This window comes from Rosa rugosa, chromosome 4, assembly GCF_958449725.1.
Source record: "Rosa rugosa chromosome 4, drRosRugo1.1, whole genome shotgun sequence".
Taxonomy (NCBI): domain Eukaryota; kingdom Viridiplantae; phylum Streptophyta; class Magnoliopsida; order Rosales; family Rosaceae; genus Rosa; species Rosa rugosa.
In genome coordinates this window covers 33,334,789-33,349,741 of record NC_084823.1, presented here as the reverse complement: position 1 = coordinate 33,349,741, position 14,953 = coordinate 33,334,789, and the positions used below count along the sequence as shown (strand labels likewise).

Sequence of the window (14,953 nt, the reverse complement as noted above, 5' to 3'; positions counted from 1 at the left end):
AGAAACCAAGGAGTGAGTTGCTTTCTATGTTGCGTGTTTTTAAGGAATCAAAGTGTGAGTTGTTTTCCTTATTTCCAGTGTGAGTTGTGTTGATTGTTTTGAGTTACTCATACGAGCTTTCACAAGCTTACCGAGTTTGTTGTGTGGCAACCCGGTACACTATTCAACTGTGTAGGGGTTAATCTTGCAGGTCAGGGTAATTGTGGCTGAAGTTGGGGTAGCGTACTTGCAGCTTAACGGTAGGAAGCCAATTTTGTGACCTTACCGTTATTTGGACTTCTGTTGTAGTAAACTCTGAGGAGCATTTACGTTTTATTTTGTTGTTGACAATTTGATTCGTAAGCTTATGTAATATATGACTCTACGGAGCGGGTTATTATTGACATAGTGGGTTCAGGGCATCAATCTGTATTTAATTTAAGGATTAAATTTTGTTTAGTCCCTGTACTATGACTCTGTCATCGTTTCAGTCCCTGACATTCTAATTTAATCTAAAAAGTCCCTGAGGTCACAATTTCCGTCTAATAGGTCCTCGCCGTCCAATTATTCCGTTAACAGGCTGACGTGGCACAACCTTAATTGAGTGCTACATCAGCAATTTAACGGCCCAACTTGACGGAATTTTAACGGCGAGGACCTATTAGACGGAAATTATGACCTCAGGGACTTTTCAGATTAAATGAGAATGTCAGGGACTGAAACGAAAAAATGGTCAGAGTACAGGGACTTAACATAATTTAATCCTTAATTTAAAGGGAAAATGTTTCCAGGTATTTGATATTGATGACTGAACGATCACGCATGTATAATTATGGAATTGTATATCGATTTTTATTTGTGTTAAAAATCAGGGGCGTGACATCACCCCCTTCTCGACCAACAACACTTGTTGGCAGACTGATGACTCCCAACCGCCTGAACTACGATGTCATTCTCTTACTAAGATATCAAACATGATTTCATAATTTTTTTATTTTCAAATCTTAAAAATGAATAATTTAATTTAGTATTTTCATTTTCGTTACAACAATATGTAAACATCACCAAATAGGTCCTTAAGTTTCCAGCTTTAGTGAAAAATAAAAATAAAAATAAAAATAAAAATAAAAATAAAAATAAAAATAAAAGACATATTCAGTACATAGATGGTAAATTTTGGGGTCGTTCTAGCTTTACTCTCATTCATAAGGGGTGTCACTATCGCAAGACCTCAATTTCATGGGCTGTTCTCCGGCCCGTGCAAGTATATCAAGCTTAATAGTTTATATAGATGAGGGCTAACTAGCCTACTACCAAGTATTCTCTTGACGGATTAGAGCATCTCCAACAGTAGAAATTGTTTTTTAGTTAAATTTAGAAAGTTGTGAAATATAGTTATTGGTTTAACAATGTTGCTCCAGCACTAGTAAATAATATACTATGTTTTACCATATTGTAAACTGACATGTGGACAAAAGAGGAGAGAGAAATATAACTTTTGCTTTAGTTATGTAGGATACTCTAGCTAAATATAGCCAGCCATTTTAGCTATAGTAGTTAAATTTAACTTACCTATAGCTAGACTGTTGGAGTTGAATTTTGCATTAAAAATAGTTATATATAGCTAAAAATTAAATTTAGCTACTCTGTTGGAGATGCCCTTAGAAGGCCGGGTTGGTATGCGTTTGCTATTACTAGCTTCTTGTTCTCATGGGTTCTTAAGCAGAGTTGTCTAGAATTGAATTAATCTTATGAGTGTTGATGTGTAACGCCCCGGAAGGATTATGTTACAGCGCCACAAGCCTCTGAACACGAGTCTGCAGCTTGTGCCTTAAACCAATGCCACAAAAGCTTGTAAGGCCTTTTAGAATTGTGGTGAGATAAACGTTTACAATTGAGTTTGAGAGTACGATTCGGAAGCAAAAAGATTTTACAACAAAAGAGTCCTTATTTACATTCCACAAAAGTCACGAGTCCAATGTTCGAGTTCCAAGTTCACAATAAGTAACACAGACCAAAAGAAAGGTAGGCGGATAATAAGAATTTACAAGGTTCCCAAAACAAAACAATATCACATTCACAGTTTCAAAAGGAGGGAGATTGATCAACACTTGCCAAACCAACAGTCAAGTCCAAAAGAAGATATTTACAACTTGACGATGCCAACACCAAGTGTCTAAGCCTGATCTTCAGCTGGCTCCTGCTCAGTTCCTGGGAGGAAAGTAGGGGTGAGCATCACATACGTTCATCGCCCAGTAGAGGAGCTCAACCCCACTAGGTTTTATAAATAGCATGCAGTAAAAGATTATCACAAATGAGAAATGCGTAAAACGTATAAATAACGTAAAGAAAATCATAAAGTATGCGACTTATATACGGGATCCCAATATCTCACAAACCAGATGACCGGTCCCATAGACCAACTACACGGCCTTACCTCAACTAGAATGTTTACCAGGTAGGCGTAGCAAGAGCGTCCACTACCTAGCTACACACACGTACTGAGTCCGTCATTACGATCGAAATACCCGGACGACCGGTGTAACTAACCCTCTGGAGGTTAAGGGGATCAAACCCAAGGAAGTTAGTGCCACCCTTCCCTCTCAAGTCATCTAACTTACTTGACTGTATGGCACGGCCTCGACACGTTATTAATAATTTCCCGTGTCGATAAAAATAAAATAAAATAGAATAAAGTAAAATAAATAAAATAAACCGAAACCGTGCGTAAGTCATGCAATACTTAAAACGAAAATAGAAATAAAACTCTAGCGAGGCGTAGGTGAGTCCCCCCTACCTGGAATCCATGCTCAAGAAATATCCGAGCTTCCACCTTCGTTGCTCAAGTCTTGGGTAACTGGAAATCCTAAATCCGACAATTCTAAGTTAGTAACTTCCTTAGACCAAATAATTTATCCTTCACCTGTATAGTTTTTTCAACCAATCATAATTACGTAACTAGTTTCAACGAACTACTAGCTTTCACAAGGAAATACAATTCCATTTTATATTTTTTCTTGTTGTCGACCCACAACTAAACAAGGCATATACCCACTCCATACCAACAAAGAAGAAAGCTTAGAGTAAGCTTTACAATCTTGGATCATGATTACTTACCCTTTGTAGTTTGTACTTTGCGGCAGCAACTTCCATATACCAAACTTCCAATTTTATATACCTAACCACACACATGAATTCTCAAACTAAACCTTGAATAAACATTGGCCTCCTTGACCTTTAGTTAACGTAGGTACCACAACTATAGGCTACTGACCAACTTCACTTGGAAATTCCTTATATAAAACAAAGGCCAAAGACCTTACTTAACCGATTATAGTGATCCACAATTGTCGACCTTTCCCATGAACTCGTCATGTTTGTGTACTTTAATCTCAAACCCTTAAATCAAGAATTTTACCTTGTGAAAATTTCTGAAAAAATATTCTCAAGTATTAAATAATCATTGAAGTCGAAAATTTAATTCCTTAAACAATTTCACTAATACCTCTGAATTTTTCTGGAGCTCACAGTTCCACCCCCTTTAAATAAATTTTGTCCTCGAAATTTCATAATTGGTCAAACGGTCAACAATACTTTTATTTATAATTGGATATCGGAGCTAATTATTATGATTTTTCAAAGTTTTGGAAATTAATTAAGGTAGACGAAATTATCTCGGCGGGATCTTAGCCATCCATTTTCTCCACCGACTGATCGTGGCAGTTGGATTTCGTTTAAAATGGATGGGATCAGATCAGATCGATCTAGCGGGAAAGGATCGGAGCCTCTAACCCGCGAAAGAGACCGGCGACCTGAAAAGGAGACCCGGCCGGAACTCCTCCGTCCGGCCACTTCCCTGAGGCGCACCACCGGCGTTCGACTCCTCTTCTCAGCGCCGACACGCCTGTGGTGGTGGATCGCCCATGCATGGACCATGAAGGGAGATTCGAAGCTCGAAAAGTGCGAAGCTTTTCCGGCGACTCCGGCCACCGTTTGGGTTGTCTGAGGTATGAAACGTAATCCTCTCGTCGAGTTCCACATCTGGGTAAAATTATTTTTTGGAATTGATCGATTTTTAATGATTTGCGATTTTGGGTACTCTCGGCTTCGTCTGAGTTGCCGTGCATGGCGGCGATTCTGGAGTTTCTGGGCTTGTTTTCGACGTTGGTTCTCGTCCTAGAATCAAGAAGTGATGCTATAGTCCTTGCTGCACTTCGGACTGAAGGAGAGAATTGGGATGTGCTTTGCTTTGCTCGACGTTCACCGAGCACTGTGGCTGCAAGTTCATGCTTGCTAACGCAATCTGTTAGGTCATCAGATTGAGCTACTCTGATTGTTGAAGGTACATTCAAAACTTCAAATTGAAGATTTGTTCTTTTAGGTAGTCCTCAAATGGGATTACTAAGAAAATTGGGTGTCCATAGTAATTCGAATGGGATTACTAAGAAAATTGATTGTTAATGGAAATTGGTCGTTATACCAATTTCAAGTAAATTGTGCGCTAATGGGGATACTTATCGAACTTGTTCCGATTGGTCAACCATTGGTCAATCCTGGAAAGGTTGGTAAGATGATTAATCAAGATTTTAAATAAGTGTTTAACGAATTATTAACGATCATTATGTTGGAATCTAGGACTCCAGTTACCGGAGGAACGGAAGGTTCGTGAATCTCGGACAACGTGAATTAAACGACTTCGGAATTCAGGTATAGGGGATTCGGGGCCTTTCTCGGTTAGTAGCTTTCTTGTTTTATATAAAGTGATGCATGATGCATGTTAAATGATATGGTATGGTTGTGTTTAAATGCAATGCATACTAACCATCCAGTGAGAGACATCATTGATGGCTTGAGAGCGAAGGGGGGGGGGGGGGGGGCACTGACTTCCTTGGATTCAATCCCCAAAACCTCTTGAGGGTTAGCTACATCGATCGGATGGTGCGCGATCGTAATGACGACCTGATTCCGTGTGTGTAGGTAGGTAGCGGACGCTCTCGCTACGCTTACCTGGTTATGAATTGATTTGAAGTAAGGTCGTGTAGTTGGTCTATGGGGCAGGCCATCAGGTATTGTTTTGGGCCCGCATTCATTTGAAGTTCATGCATCGGATTTCATATTGGAAAACAATTTAAGTTCGTCGTTCTTAAAGAAAATGCATTTACATTGTTTTTATACTGGCGCCACAAAAGATAAAAAGTTTTCAAACCAAGCCGGGGTGAAGCCCCTACTGAGCAGTGAGGACGAAAGCTCACCCCTACAACAGTGTGAATGTAGGTTTTGTGCACTAGTGACAGAATTGATGGACAGAGCGGGTGTGTGGAGTCAGCTTGGGTAAATGTTTGTAACAGAAGGTCCCAAAGTTTAATTCAATTTCTTGAGTATTTAATGTTACCTCGGAAGTCGTTGGTTGATCATCCATTAATTCAGATTCGATATTCGAACAAGTTGATTATTTCTTGTTTCCTTATTGACTTAAGCTTTAGACGAACCGATATTTGAAATAAGAGTTTTAAAATTTTCAACTCAAAATTATTTCAAACGTTTTCGTTATGCAGTTTACGAAAAATTATTTAATAAAATGCCTTGCAGGTTTCTGGAATGTAAATCGAACCATCGGTTTATGTTTCAGGTCTCGCAGCACTATGTCGTGCTCATGCAAGCTGGTGAGTTGCAGTTTGGGGCGTTACAGTACCAATTGTAAAGGTCAAATGGATTCCTTCATGGAGTTGAGGAAGCCACTTGGGAACAGGATTCCGACATGAAGAAGAAGTATCCTCACCTATTCGACCAATCAGGTAATTTTGACGATGAAATTTTTTTTCTTTTAGGGGGGTGGAACTGTAAACCCCAAAAATTTTATTTGGTTATTTTGTAGCTCATTAGAACGTGAATTTTATTTCTGAGAGTTGGAGAATGAGCTAGTTCCAATTAGGTAAGAATTTTTCGATTAAGCTTGGAATTAAAGGTTCTCGTTTGGTTTTAGTATGGTCTAGTTTACGAGATCCCAATATCTCACAAACCAGATGACCAGTCCCATAGACCAACTACACGGCCTTACCTCAACTAGAATGTTTACCAGGTAAACGTAGCGAGAGCGTCCACTACCTAGCTAAACACACGTACCGAGTCCGTCATTACGATCGGAATACCCGGACAACCGGCGTAACTAACTCTCCGGAGGTTAAGGGGATTGAACCCAAAGAAGTCAGTGCCACCATTCTCTCTCAAGTCATCTAACTTACTTGACCATATGGCACGACCTCGACACGTTGTTAATAATTTCCCGTGTCGAACATGGAATTCCGACAAGCATTGTCTCGGATTGAGATCCTAGATTTACGTCACGACTTTGGACCAAGTTACGCGCTGAATTAAGCTCCCTCAATATGTTTAATGGTATGGGTTGACCCAACTCTTCTATAGGCCCAATTTACAAATAGACCATACTAAAACCCAACGAGAGCCTTTAATTCCGAGCTTAATCGAAAAATTCCTACCTAATCGGAACTAGCTCATTCCCCAACTTTCGGAAGTAAAATTCACGTTCTAATGAGCTGTAAAATTCACGTTCTAATGGGCTACAAAATAACCAAATAAAATTTTCGGGGTTTACATTGATGAATCTTGTGACATAGTTGATGGCAGCATTGTATAGAAGAGGTACTTAAAATTTTGTTTACTTACAAACCTAAGAGCTAGATTACATTCACGACAAGGGAATGTAACATCGTGGTTCCCACTAGTGCATGTTATAGTGTCAAATGGCCTTCTTTGCTCATAGAATATGAGAGAATTTTTAATGAAAACCACTGAAATGAAGACTTCATGAGAATTTTCTTGTGAGACTCATTTTTTTATTACATTTATGCAAATCAATCGTGATGTTTAGATATTCATGTGTAGATCATTAATGCAATTTTTCAACTAAATTGGAAATTATTAAGACATACATAATTATGATTTATCATTTAAGAACATGAACAGTTCAGGTTTGAAAGATTTGGTTTGTCTATTGATTTTATCTAGTTCGGTATCTTACGATTAACCATTTGGAAGAAAATTTTCAGAAGTGATATACTTATGCATACATAAACATCTAATGGATGATTTGCAGTAATGTAATAAAAAAATGAGTCTCTCAAAGCGTTGATTAGAAAGTCTTCATAAAGTCCTCATTTTAGTATCCCTCATTAGAAACTCTCCCCATAAAATATATACAAAATATTATTGTATCCGCTCTAAAAAGTTGTTTGATTTTCGCCCTATAAACATAGAATATTAAGAATTGCTAATAGTTGTTATCTATATTGGTCCTTTTAGAATAATATTTTATCTTTCACTAAATCAAATAAACATATGTAGCTAGGGTGGGATGAACGATTAACAGCCTCCACCAACTAGCCAAATGAGTGCTTTTGGCGAAGTAGATTGTTTCAAAAGCTCAAACTTGTCATAAACTATATGTCATAAGGAAAGAAATAGACCAAAATAACGTTTAAATATGAAAAAAAAAAAACACTAAAAAGAAAGTTAACCTCATGGGCAACAATAGCAAAGTACAAATGGCATAAGATAGAATGAAGAATAAAAAATAAAAATAAAAACCATTTATTAACTCTATAACCATTAACCACAGCTCCACACAACAACACACGCATTGGCTGTGTCTAATTATTCATCAGCTGTTTGACTATTACTTAAACATAAATTTTCAAGAATTCATCCATGCGAGTGTACTTCACTTCGGGATAAAGCTTTGAAGCTTCTTCGGCATTTTCCCCTATTTCAAAGTTTGTCAAACAACCTTCATAGTACATGTCATGGAAATGACCTGCTCCAACCTGATTTGCATAGTCCATATCTGAAATATATAAATGTATTACGTACTGATCGAATAGACCTTCATGATACATAACATAATGCTAACATGGCTAAGAGGTGTTAAAACGAATCGGTAACCGGCATTCCGGCATTAGAGCATTGTTTGGATTAGGTACCTTTCATAGAGGCAAGGAAGTCTTCTTTGGAAAGGGTAACCTTTTCTAGTTTCTTTCCAATAAGGCCTTCCCAGATCTCCACCAACTGTGTTTGAGAGACTATGCACTCGGGCGGACGAAGGTGCAATGTTTTGTTTAATGTTCGGGGATCATCAATCGTTTTTATTGCGTATGTTGCAATGTCATCCTCATCCAGAAGTATCACTAGAGAAATATGCACAACAAAATAACAGTATAATCTTACATCGACCATACGTAACAATAGATCGAGTACGTGACGATCGAAGATTTTTCCAATCTAATTAGATTCAAAATTAAATCGCGTACCTTTGCGGTTGCCATCTCCATACATAAGCACCTTATCCCTTGGAGGAACCAGTGTTCCCATTTGGCAGAGGTTGCCGGCATGATAAGCCGCGAAGCCAATACCACATACATATGTGAAGGGGATGTTAGCATCTTCTATTGCTTTTCTCACTTTCATTTTGTCATCAAACGGAACTCTTCCTGGTTCAAGAGCATTTCCCATACGTGCCACGTCCATGCCATACTCTGATGGCAAGAAACGCTACAAGAAAAAAAGAAAATAACAGAAGGTTAATAATTCCTTTTCAATGAGTTTGTGACCATTTCTCAATGACCATCCATGTAAGAAATCAACCAAGTGGAAATCGTTTCTAGTCATTTTGATTATATACCATGCTCGTCATTATGTTTTTGCACACAAATGGTGTATATATACTAAAACAGTGTTGCTGCTGCACTGTAGCTTAGTAACAGTACCGGCTCGGATCGGCCGCGGCATTTTTTTTTTTCTATTTCCGCTCCCTCCTCCCCCTTCAGAAAGTGATTGCCAGAGAGAGAAAGAGGTTTTCTGTGTCTTCTGGGTCTCCTCACTATTCTGCGAGAGAGAGAACGAGGGAGTGAAGGCTGATCCGAAAGAGAGGAAGAACAAGGAACGGGAAGAGGAAGAAGAATTTGATACACCAAGTTGTGGTGATGACTTTTTTCCTGAAATTTCAGTTCTTGATTGAAGGTTTGGTTTGCCATGCATGCTGGGTATATGCGAGAATTGGATTTCAGAATTTCTTTTTTCTTTTTCTCTGTTTGAGTTGAAAGCTCTGTGGGTTTTGAAGTAGTGGGTAGCTGAGATTTAAGAGCAAATAATTGAACTCAATCGAGCATGATTCGAGTTGTGTGATCCGAAATTGGAAAACCCAATCAAAAATTCAACTTGGCGCATTTAGTTCAATATGATTTGATGGTCTTGGTGCATTTAGTTCAATCAAAAATTCAACTTGGTGCATTTAGTTCGATTCATAATGCATAGATGAACACGTGTTTTGTGAAGACTTCAAGTTCAATGTTCACTGGGAACTATAAATTGCATGGGAGAAAATATAAAATAACAAAAAAACACATGGAATTCCAATTAGTGACTGTCATCGTTTGGCCACCTTGAGGAGGAATACCAGCCGCAATTTCAAATTGAATTCCAATTTAGTTTTGATTCAAGTCAATTCTGTATAACTTAGGCTGTTTTAGTAGAATTACTGCAGTGTTGTGTTGATGCAAAGAGCAAAATTGCCTTTTGTTGAAATTTCACGAACTTGATAGTGTGAATTGAGAATTTAGATGCATATGAGGTCAAGTTTTTGGTTGAAATTTGGAGTCGTAGAAAGCAGAGAACTGTAATATGTGCCGAGATATCAAACGTGGGAGAACTATGATACTATTTCTATGGTTGTATTTGAGAATGTTCAGTGAGAAAAACAAAGATTTGGAGATGCACATATGATTACATATGCATACCGTATACATAATTACATATACATACCGTAAGTTCTTCACAAAGACATACAAGTCTCATATCATTTAAGTATATGTATACTTCTGTTGCTATATAAATGCATGGAATCGTGGTACCAATTGATCAGGTCATTTTGTCAAAATATTGATGACCAGGCTGGTACCAATTGATCAGGTCAATTGGAAAAGGATATAGATAGATGATGCATGTATCTGCTATTAACAGTTGGTAGTGAGTCAATTTTACATATATGTATGAGCTTTAGAATACTGTGATTTTCAGCAAGCGACAGAGAGTAAAGGATTTGAGTGGTTTTTACGATTGAGTATCCTAATAATTGATTATTCAACCATCATCTGTATTCGATCTGCGAGAAAGATTGTATATGAATAAAGCAGCAGCAGCATCACGAGTTGGCCTGACTAGATTTTGTTATGGCTTTGTCTAACTTAATATTTAGTTGCCTAATGTTTTGGATCATGGACATTTTATTATTTTAGATATGAAAAATGCGTAGTCGAAGCTGGGTATATATTAACCTTAACATTGTTCTTTTTTCTTGGCAAATATAGCATATGTTGTTTTCAACAGCTTTAGTTTAATTTGGTTTTTAATAGCTTTTCAATGACTTTAGTTTCCTTGGCAAATATAGCATCTGAAAGATGCATATGTTCGTTTTTCCTTGATTGAGTTTTTTGTTTCTGAATTTTGTGTATTTTGTATATTAAGATGTAAATGAAAAGTAATTTGGGTTTAAGTTTGGGTTTGAATAGAGATGAGACTAATGATTATTTTGCTATCAAACTGATTAAACTAGAAAGGAGTAATTGGCATCCAATATGCATCGTCACATAAACATATTACAGTTAAAGTGGCTCATAGCCACATAAAATGGCTAGCACTAGCAGCTGGGATCAGATTTATTTGTTGGGACTGACTTTGACAAAGTTCTTTTGCAGATACAGAGATTTATTTGTTGGTAATTTTTTTGTGTTTTTCCTTCTTTTGCCATGGTAACTAATTCAGATGTAAACACCAGGACAGATTTAATGGGTTGATCTTTGTACCATTTTCTTTTCCTTCTATTGTTTTTTTGGTTGCCGAAAAGGTTGAAATCAGATATTACGTCAAAAGAAAATTTATCAATTTTCAAGAAACTACTAATATCCTAACTTGGTTCTTTGGACAGCTCTGAGAGGACTGGATCTGCAGACTGGCTTTTTTCACCTTGAGGCAAATTAAAGCTCCCACTAATAACTTTGATCCTGTAAACAACATTGGGGAAGGCAGTTTTGGTTGTGTCGACAAGGTACTGTAGTTTTCATTTACTATCTTTGATTATAGGCCTTGATTTCATAATGATTGAAAATTGAATAACCTGTTTAATGCAGGGCATATTATTGGATGGCATTACAATTGCAGTTATAATGAGAAAATCATTTAATTAAACAGTAATTTTTGTTCTTTACTCAGAAATAAAGCAAATTAGAGAAAATGAGAAAGAGAGTGGTTTTGGTATTTGATTGATTAGTCAAACACAAGCTTGGCACTCGGCCTTTGAAAACATAAATTTTGATATTGTCAGCTTTGTTGTTTCTAATTCAGCTAAGCAACTAGAAATGATTTGAATTAAGGTGTTTATATATGTATGGGGGATTTTGTGTTTGAGAATCCAGAGGATACTTTGCAGTCATGGCACATTGATGGTTATAGTTTATTTGTTGATGGGTAAATCAACTTTTCTATTTCAAAAGTTCAGATTAACTATTTTCGCTGTTTGTTAAGTTTCTTAAACAATATGGTTTTGATATGGACTGTATGGATAGTGGAGATTGGATATGAGCAAGCAGATTAAGATACAATTTGCAGGACACTATTTCACATTGCATTGTTTAAATAAACTCAACTATTCTTAACATGACAAAATTTTTTTGCCAAACTTCAGTAGTAGTTGTCTTAATAACCATGTGACTTATGTGTTCATGGTTCATTTTAATGTGACTTTTCTAACCTCAATTTGACATTTCACAGGTCTATCCAAATTCATGGACTGCAATTTACGTACCTTTGGACAATGTGGGAATGTGGAATGTGAGATATGAGAATTGGGCCCGACAGTACTTAGGCCAGCAGTTTTATCTTCGTGTATACTTCTGTATAATCACATTTCACCTATTTAATTCTAAGATTCTAAACACACCAAGCAGCTTTTGACAGAAGATGAAACTTCAGCATTCTCAAGTCTCCAATCACTCTAAGCATCGCCGATTCTGGTATTTACTAAACACCGAGCCACACATCTCTATATATTTGCTTTATCGCAAGATTGCAATTACAGTCGGACTTCGAACTTTTGTGGCCAAATATAAGCACTTAATTGATTCAGTAGCATGTGTTTTTGATTAATGTTGACACTGTTTTTGGAAGTTTGTTGACTACTCAGCATTTAATGACCATGGTTTCTACTGTCTTTGGCAGAATCAGAAAATGGGACAGTGCCTTGGTTATATCTAGGCTGACCAGTTTACTGTTGCAATCAGAGAAACTTTTGGGAATTTGATGATGTGCTTGAACCTGGTTGTCATTGTTTGTCTTGGTGTTTGGGTAGCGCAGTAGCTGGTCATCTCTTTCTACGAGTGCAGCAATTGGATGTTCGCTGAAACAAAGACAAAGGTTTGTTTTTAATTTCCTTTGTACACAAAAGATTGACCTTCTATGCACAGAGTAAGCACTGCACACATACTCTAGGTGCATCTCTTAGTTCTCTCACTAATGTAAAGTCTTTTGTGTTGTTTCTCTTAATTGTCCATGTATATATTTGTCCTGTTTTGGTTTAGTTATTTAAGCTGCTGATGGTTGTTGCTTATTTTTCCCAGGTTCATGTGCTTCCGTCCATTTGGGATCTTTACTTGGGTTTCCAGAGCATTTTTCTCAGTTGTATTTGCACTTTGTTTTGTGCTATTTCATTTTCAGTTTCATGTTCATTGTAATTTTTCTTTCATATGAGGTAAGGCTAACGTCCCACTCTTCCAACTGTAGTTTGTTTCTTTTGTATACAAAAAAAATGGAGTACATAATTTTCTTACCTTTTTTTTTTTTTTTTTTTTTATATTTTAAACTTTGAGTAAATGATGTTCCAAGCAAAAGCGGAGATAAGGAAAAAACAACCCCGCAGCAACGCGTGGGAGTAACTAGTTGTATTTATTTGTATGATTGAGATAACCAATTGGTTTATAATGTGACGCCTTTTTTTATATTGAAAAAAATATTTTCTACGTGGTTGTGATCTCAAATATAAATGATTATGATCAATGTATTTTATTTATTTATTTTTTTTAAAAGAAAGGGCCGATGCAACTACTCTTAGGTGTTGATCATTAATGAAACCAAATAATACATAGGAAGGACATAGTGCTTAAACTCCAAATTATAATAAGCATCAAAATAACAACTTGACATAATAACAGACGTTTCAACTAAAAATATGTATTCTAAACTGCACCAATTAGCGAAGAGTGTACCCTATAGAAAAACGAAGTAAATTACTACCTAACTGAAATTTAGGTAAAATCCAAATAGTGAAAGGTATTTGCCTATCTCATTCTATCAATTTAGTCAATTATGACAAGCAGCCGTCCAAGTCTAGAAACTTTGGCTACCCGTCCGGCCGTCCACGCTTAAAAAAAGTTCAAGATATATCATTAAGAGGCTGATCCAATTTATCTAATATATGCACAGAGAAATCTGATTAAGAAAATAAACCTTGAATTATTACCTTAACATTTCCAGCTTCTTTAATGGCTTCAACAAGCTTGAGCTGCAACATAATGTTGTGACTCCGGATATGTGTCCCCGACATGGTGCATATGACAACATCAACTAGCTTGACAGCGTCGACGAGGCTCTGGAAATCCGAAAACGAACCCTCGACGAGGTGAGCCCCTTGCTTCTTAAACGAGAAGAGCATTTGTAGCTTCTCAATGTCGAGGCCGATCTCTGGCGCCGGCCTTTGCAGAACATAAGTCTGGTGGCCTGCTGCTAGGCTTGCCTTGACAATCCTTCTCCCCATGTAACCAGTTCCACCAACAACAAGAACCTTGCTCTTTGTAGTTGCCATTTTCTGTGTTTTTAGCTTTCCAATATTTGCTCCATTAGCAAAACCAGCTCAGACCCTCATATATAGATGATCCAGAGACAAAATGGTTGGTGTTCGATGGTGCATGTAAGTGGAGTGGTTGGTGATCTAGCCTTGATTTTTTTATATTTTTTTGAGAACAAGATATAAAGAAGTCTAAAAGGCAGGCAAACCGCGAAAGTAGTAGTTGCTGGAAATCGATGCTCAGTTCCTTATTAATTAATCATTATCAAATCCTTCTGAAGTTGCTCAGCTCTGAAAATCAACACAAATCTGGTGAGGAATGGGACCAGATGTCATGATCTATTCCACCCCTAATTTGATAATTTCGTTGGTGATGGTTAATTTATACTTTATAATCCATAATTATGGTCCCACAAATGTTACTTTAAATTGAACGAGTTTATCTGATTTTTATACATTTCTTCTGTAGTAGGTTGGTAACTTTGCAAATTATTTGATTTGCCTTCATTATTTTACAAGTTATATTGTCAAATTATATCTTCAAACCTTTTTGCAGCCACGCCCCCAGAACTTCTTTTAGTTGTGGGACGAATTGCGGTAGCAAACTGCTAGTTTTTTTTAATTTATTTTTTTTATCGAGAGTGAGGTAGCAAGCTATCTCGGTTACGTTAACGGTTTAGTAATACATCCATCCAGTTAGTATTCGGACCAAGATCCACTAGAGTATCCCAGCAAAGCCAGACTAATCTCCCGCCGCAAGCGCATGAACCTGAAGGCCCCTCAAACCTGCTGGCCACAAACTGGTGGGAGTTGAAATTCGTACTCTAAACATGAGGGTTTCATATTAGGCAGCTCAACCAACCTTATCACACCAAGTGGTTGCAAATTGCTAGTTTTGAATAATTGATCATTAATTTAAAAAATATATATAATTGAGTGGAGTTTATTCAAAAACCATGTAATTTAAGTACACAAAAATGGTTCATGCAAGTAATGCGACAATCATGTCTTTTTTATAAGTTCTATAGATCAATGTCTGAAACTTCATCTAGCAGGGTGAAATTTTAG

General features: G+C 37.0%; 1 protein-coding gene and 1 long non-coding RNA gene across 6 annotated transcripts; one reads left to right on the top strand and one right to left on the bottom strand.

Moving 5' to 3' along the window:
• Positions 1-3,776: 3,776 nt before the first annotated feature.
• On the top strand, positions 3,777-13,540 carry LOC133706870 (uncharacterized). Of its 5 annotated transcripts, XR_009844766.1 has the most exons (7): positions 3,777-4,321; positions 4,615-4,686; positions 5,569-5,774; positions 10,976-11,095; positions 11,818-12,059; positions 12,265-12,459; positions 12,663-13,540. It is a non-coding gene; the product is annotated as an uncharacterized LOC133706870 (long non-coding RNA). The 5 variants fall into 5 exon arrangements; XR_009844767.1 differs by lacking the exons at positions 3,777-4,321; positions 4,615-4,686; positions 5,569-5,774 and adding an exon at positions 8,636-9,012 and having other exon boundaries at positions 12,663-13,536; XR_009844764.1 differs by lacking the exons at positions 3,777-4,321; positions 4,615-4,686; positions 5,569-5,774 and adding an exon at positions 8,637-8,972 and having other exon boundaries at positions 12,663-13,535.
• LOC133706869 (isoflavone reductase homolog) lies at positions 7,551-14,208 on the bottom strand. Its single transcript, XM_062132417.1, has 4 exons — positions 13,562-14,208; positions 8,304-8,544; positions 7,977-8,180; positions 7,551-7,840 (listed from the first exon to the last, which is right to left on the bottom strand). The coding sequence occupies exons 1-4, from the start codon at positions 13,901-13,903 to the stop codon at positions 7,677-7,679; spliced, it is 951 nt and encodes a 316-aa protein (XP_061988401.1). The 5' UTR covers positions 13,904-14,208; the 3' UTR covers positions 7,551-7,676.
• Between the last annotated feature and the right edge of the window lie 745 nt (positions 14,209-14,953).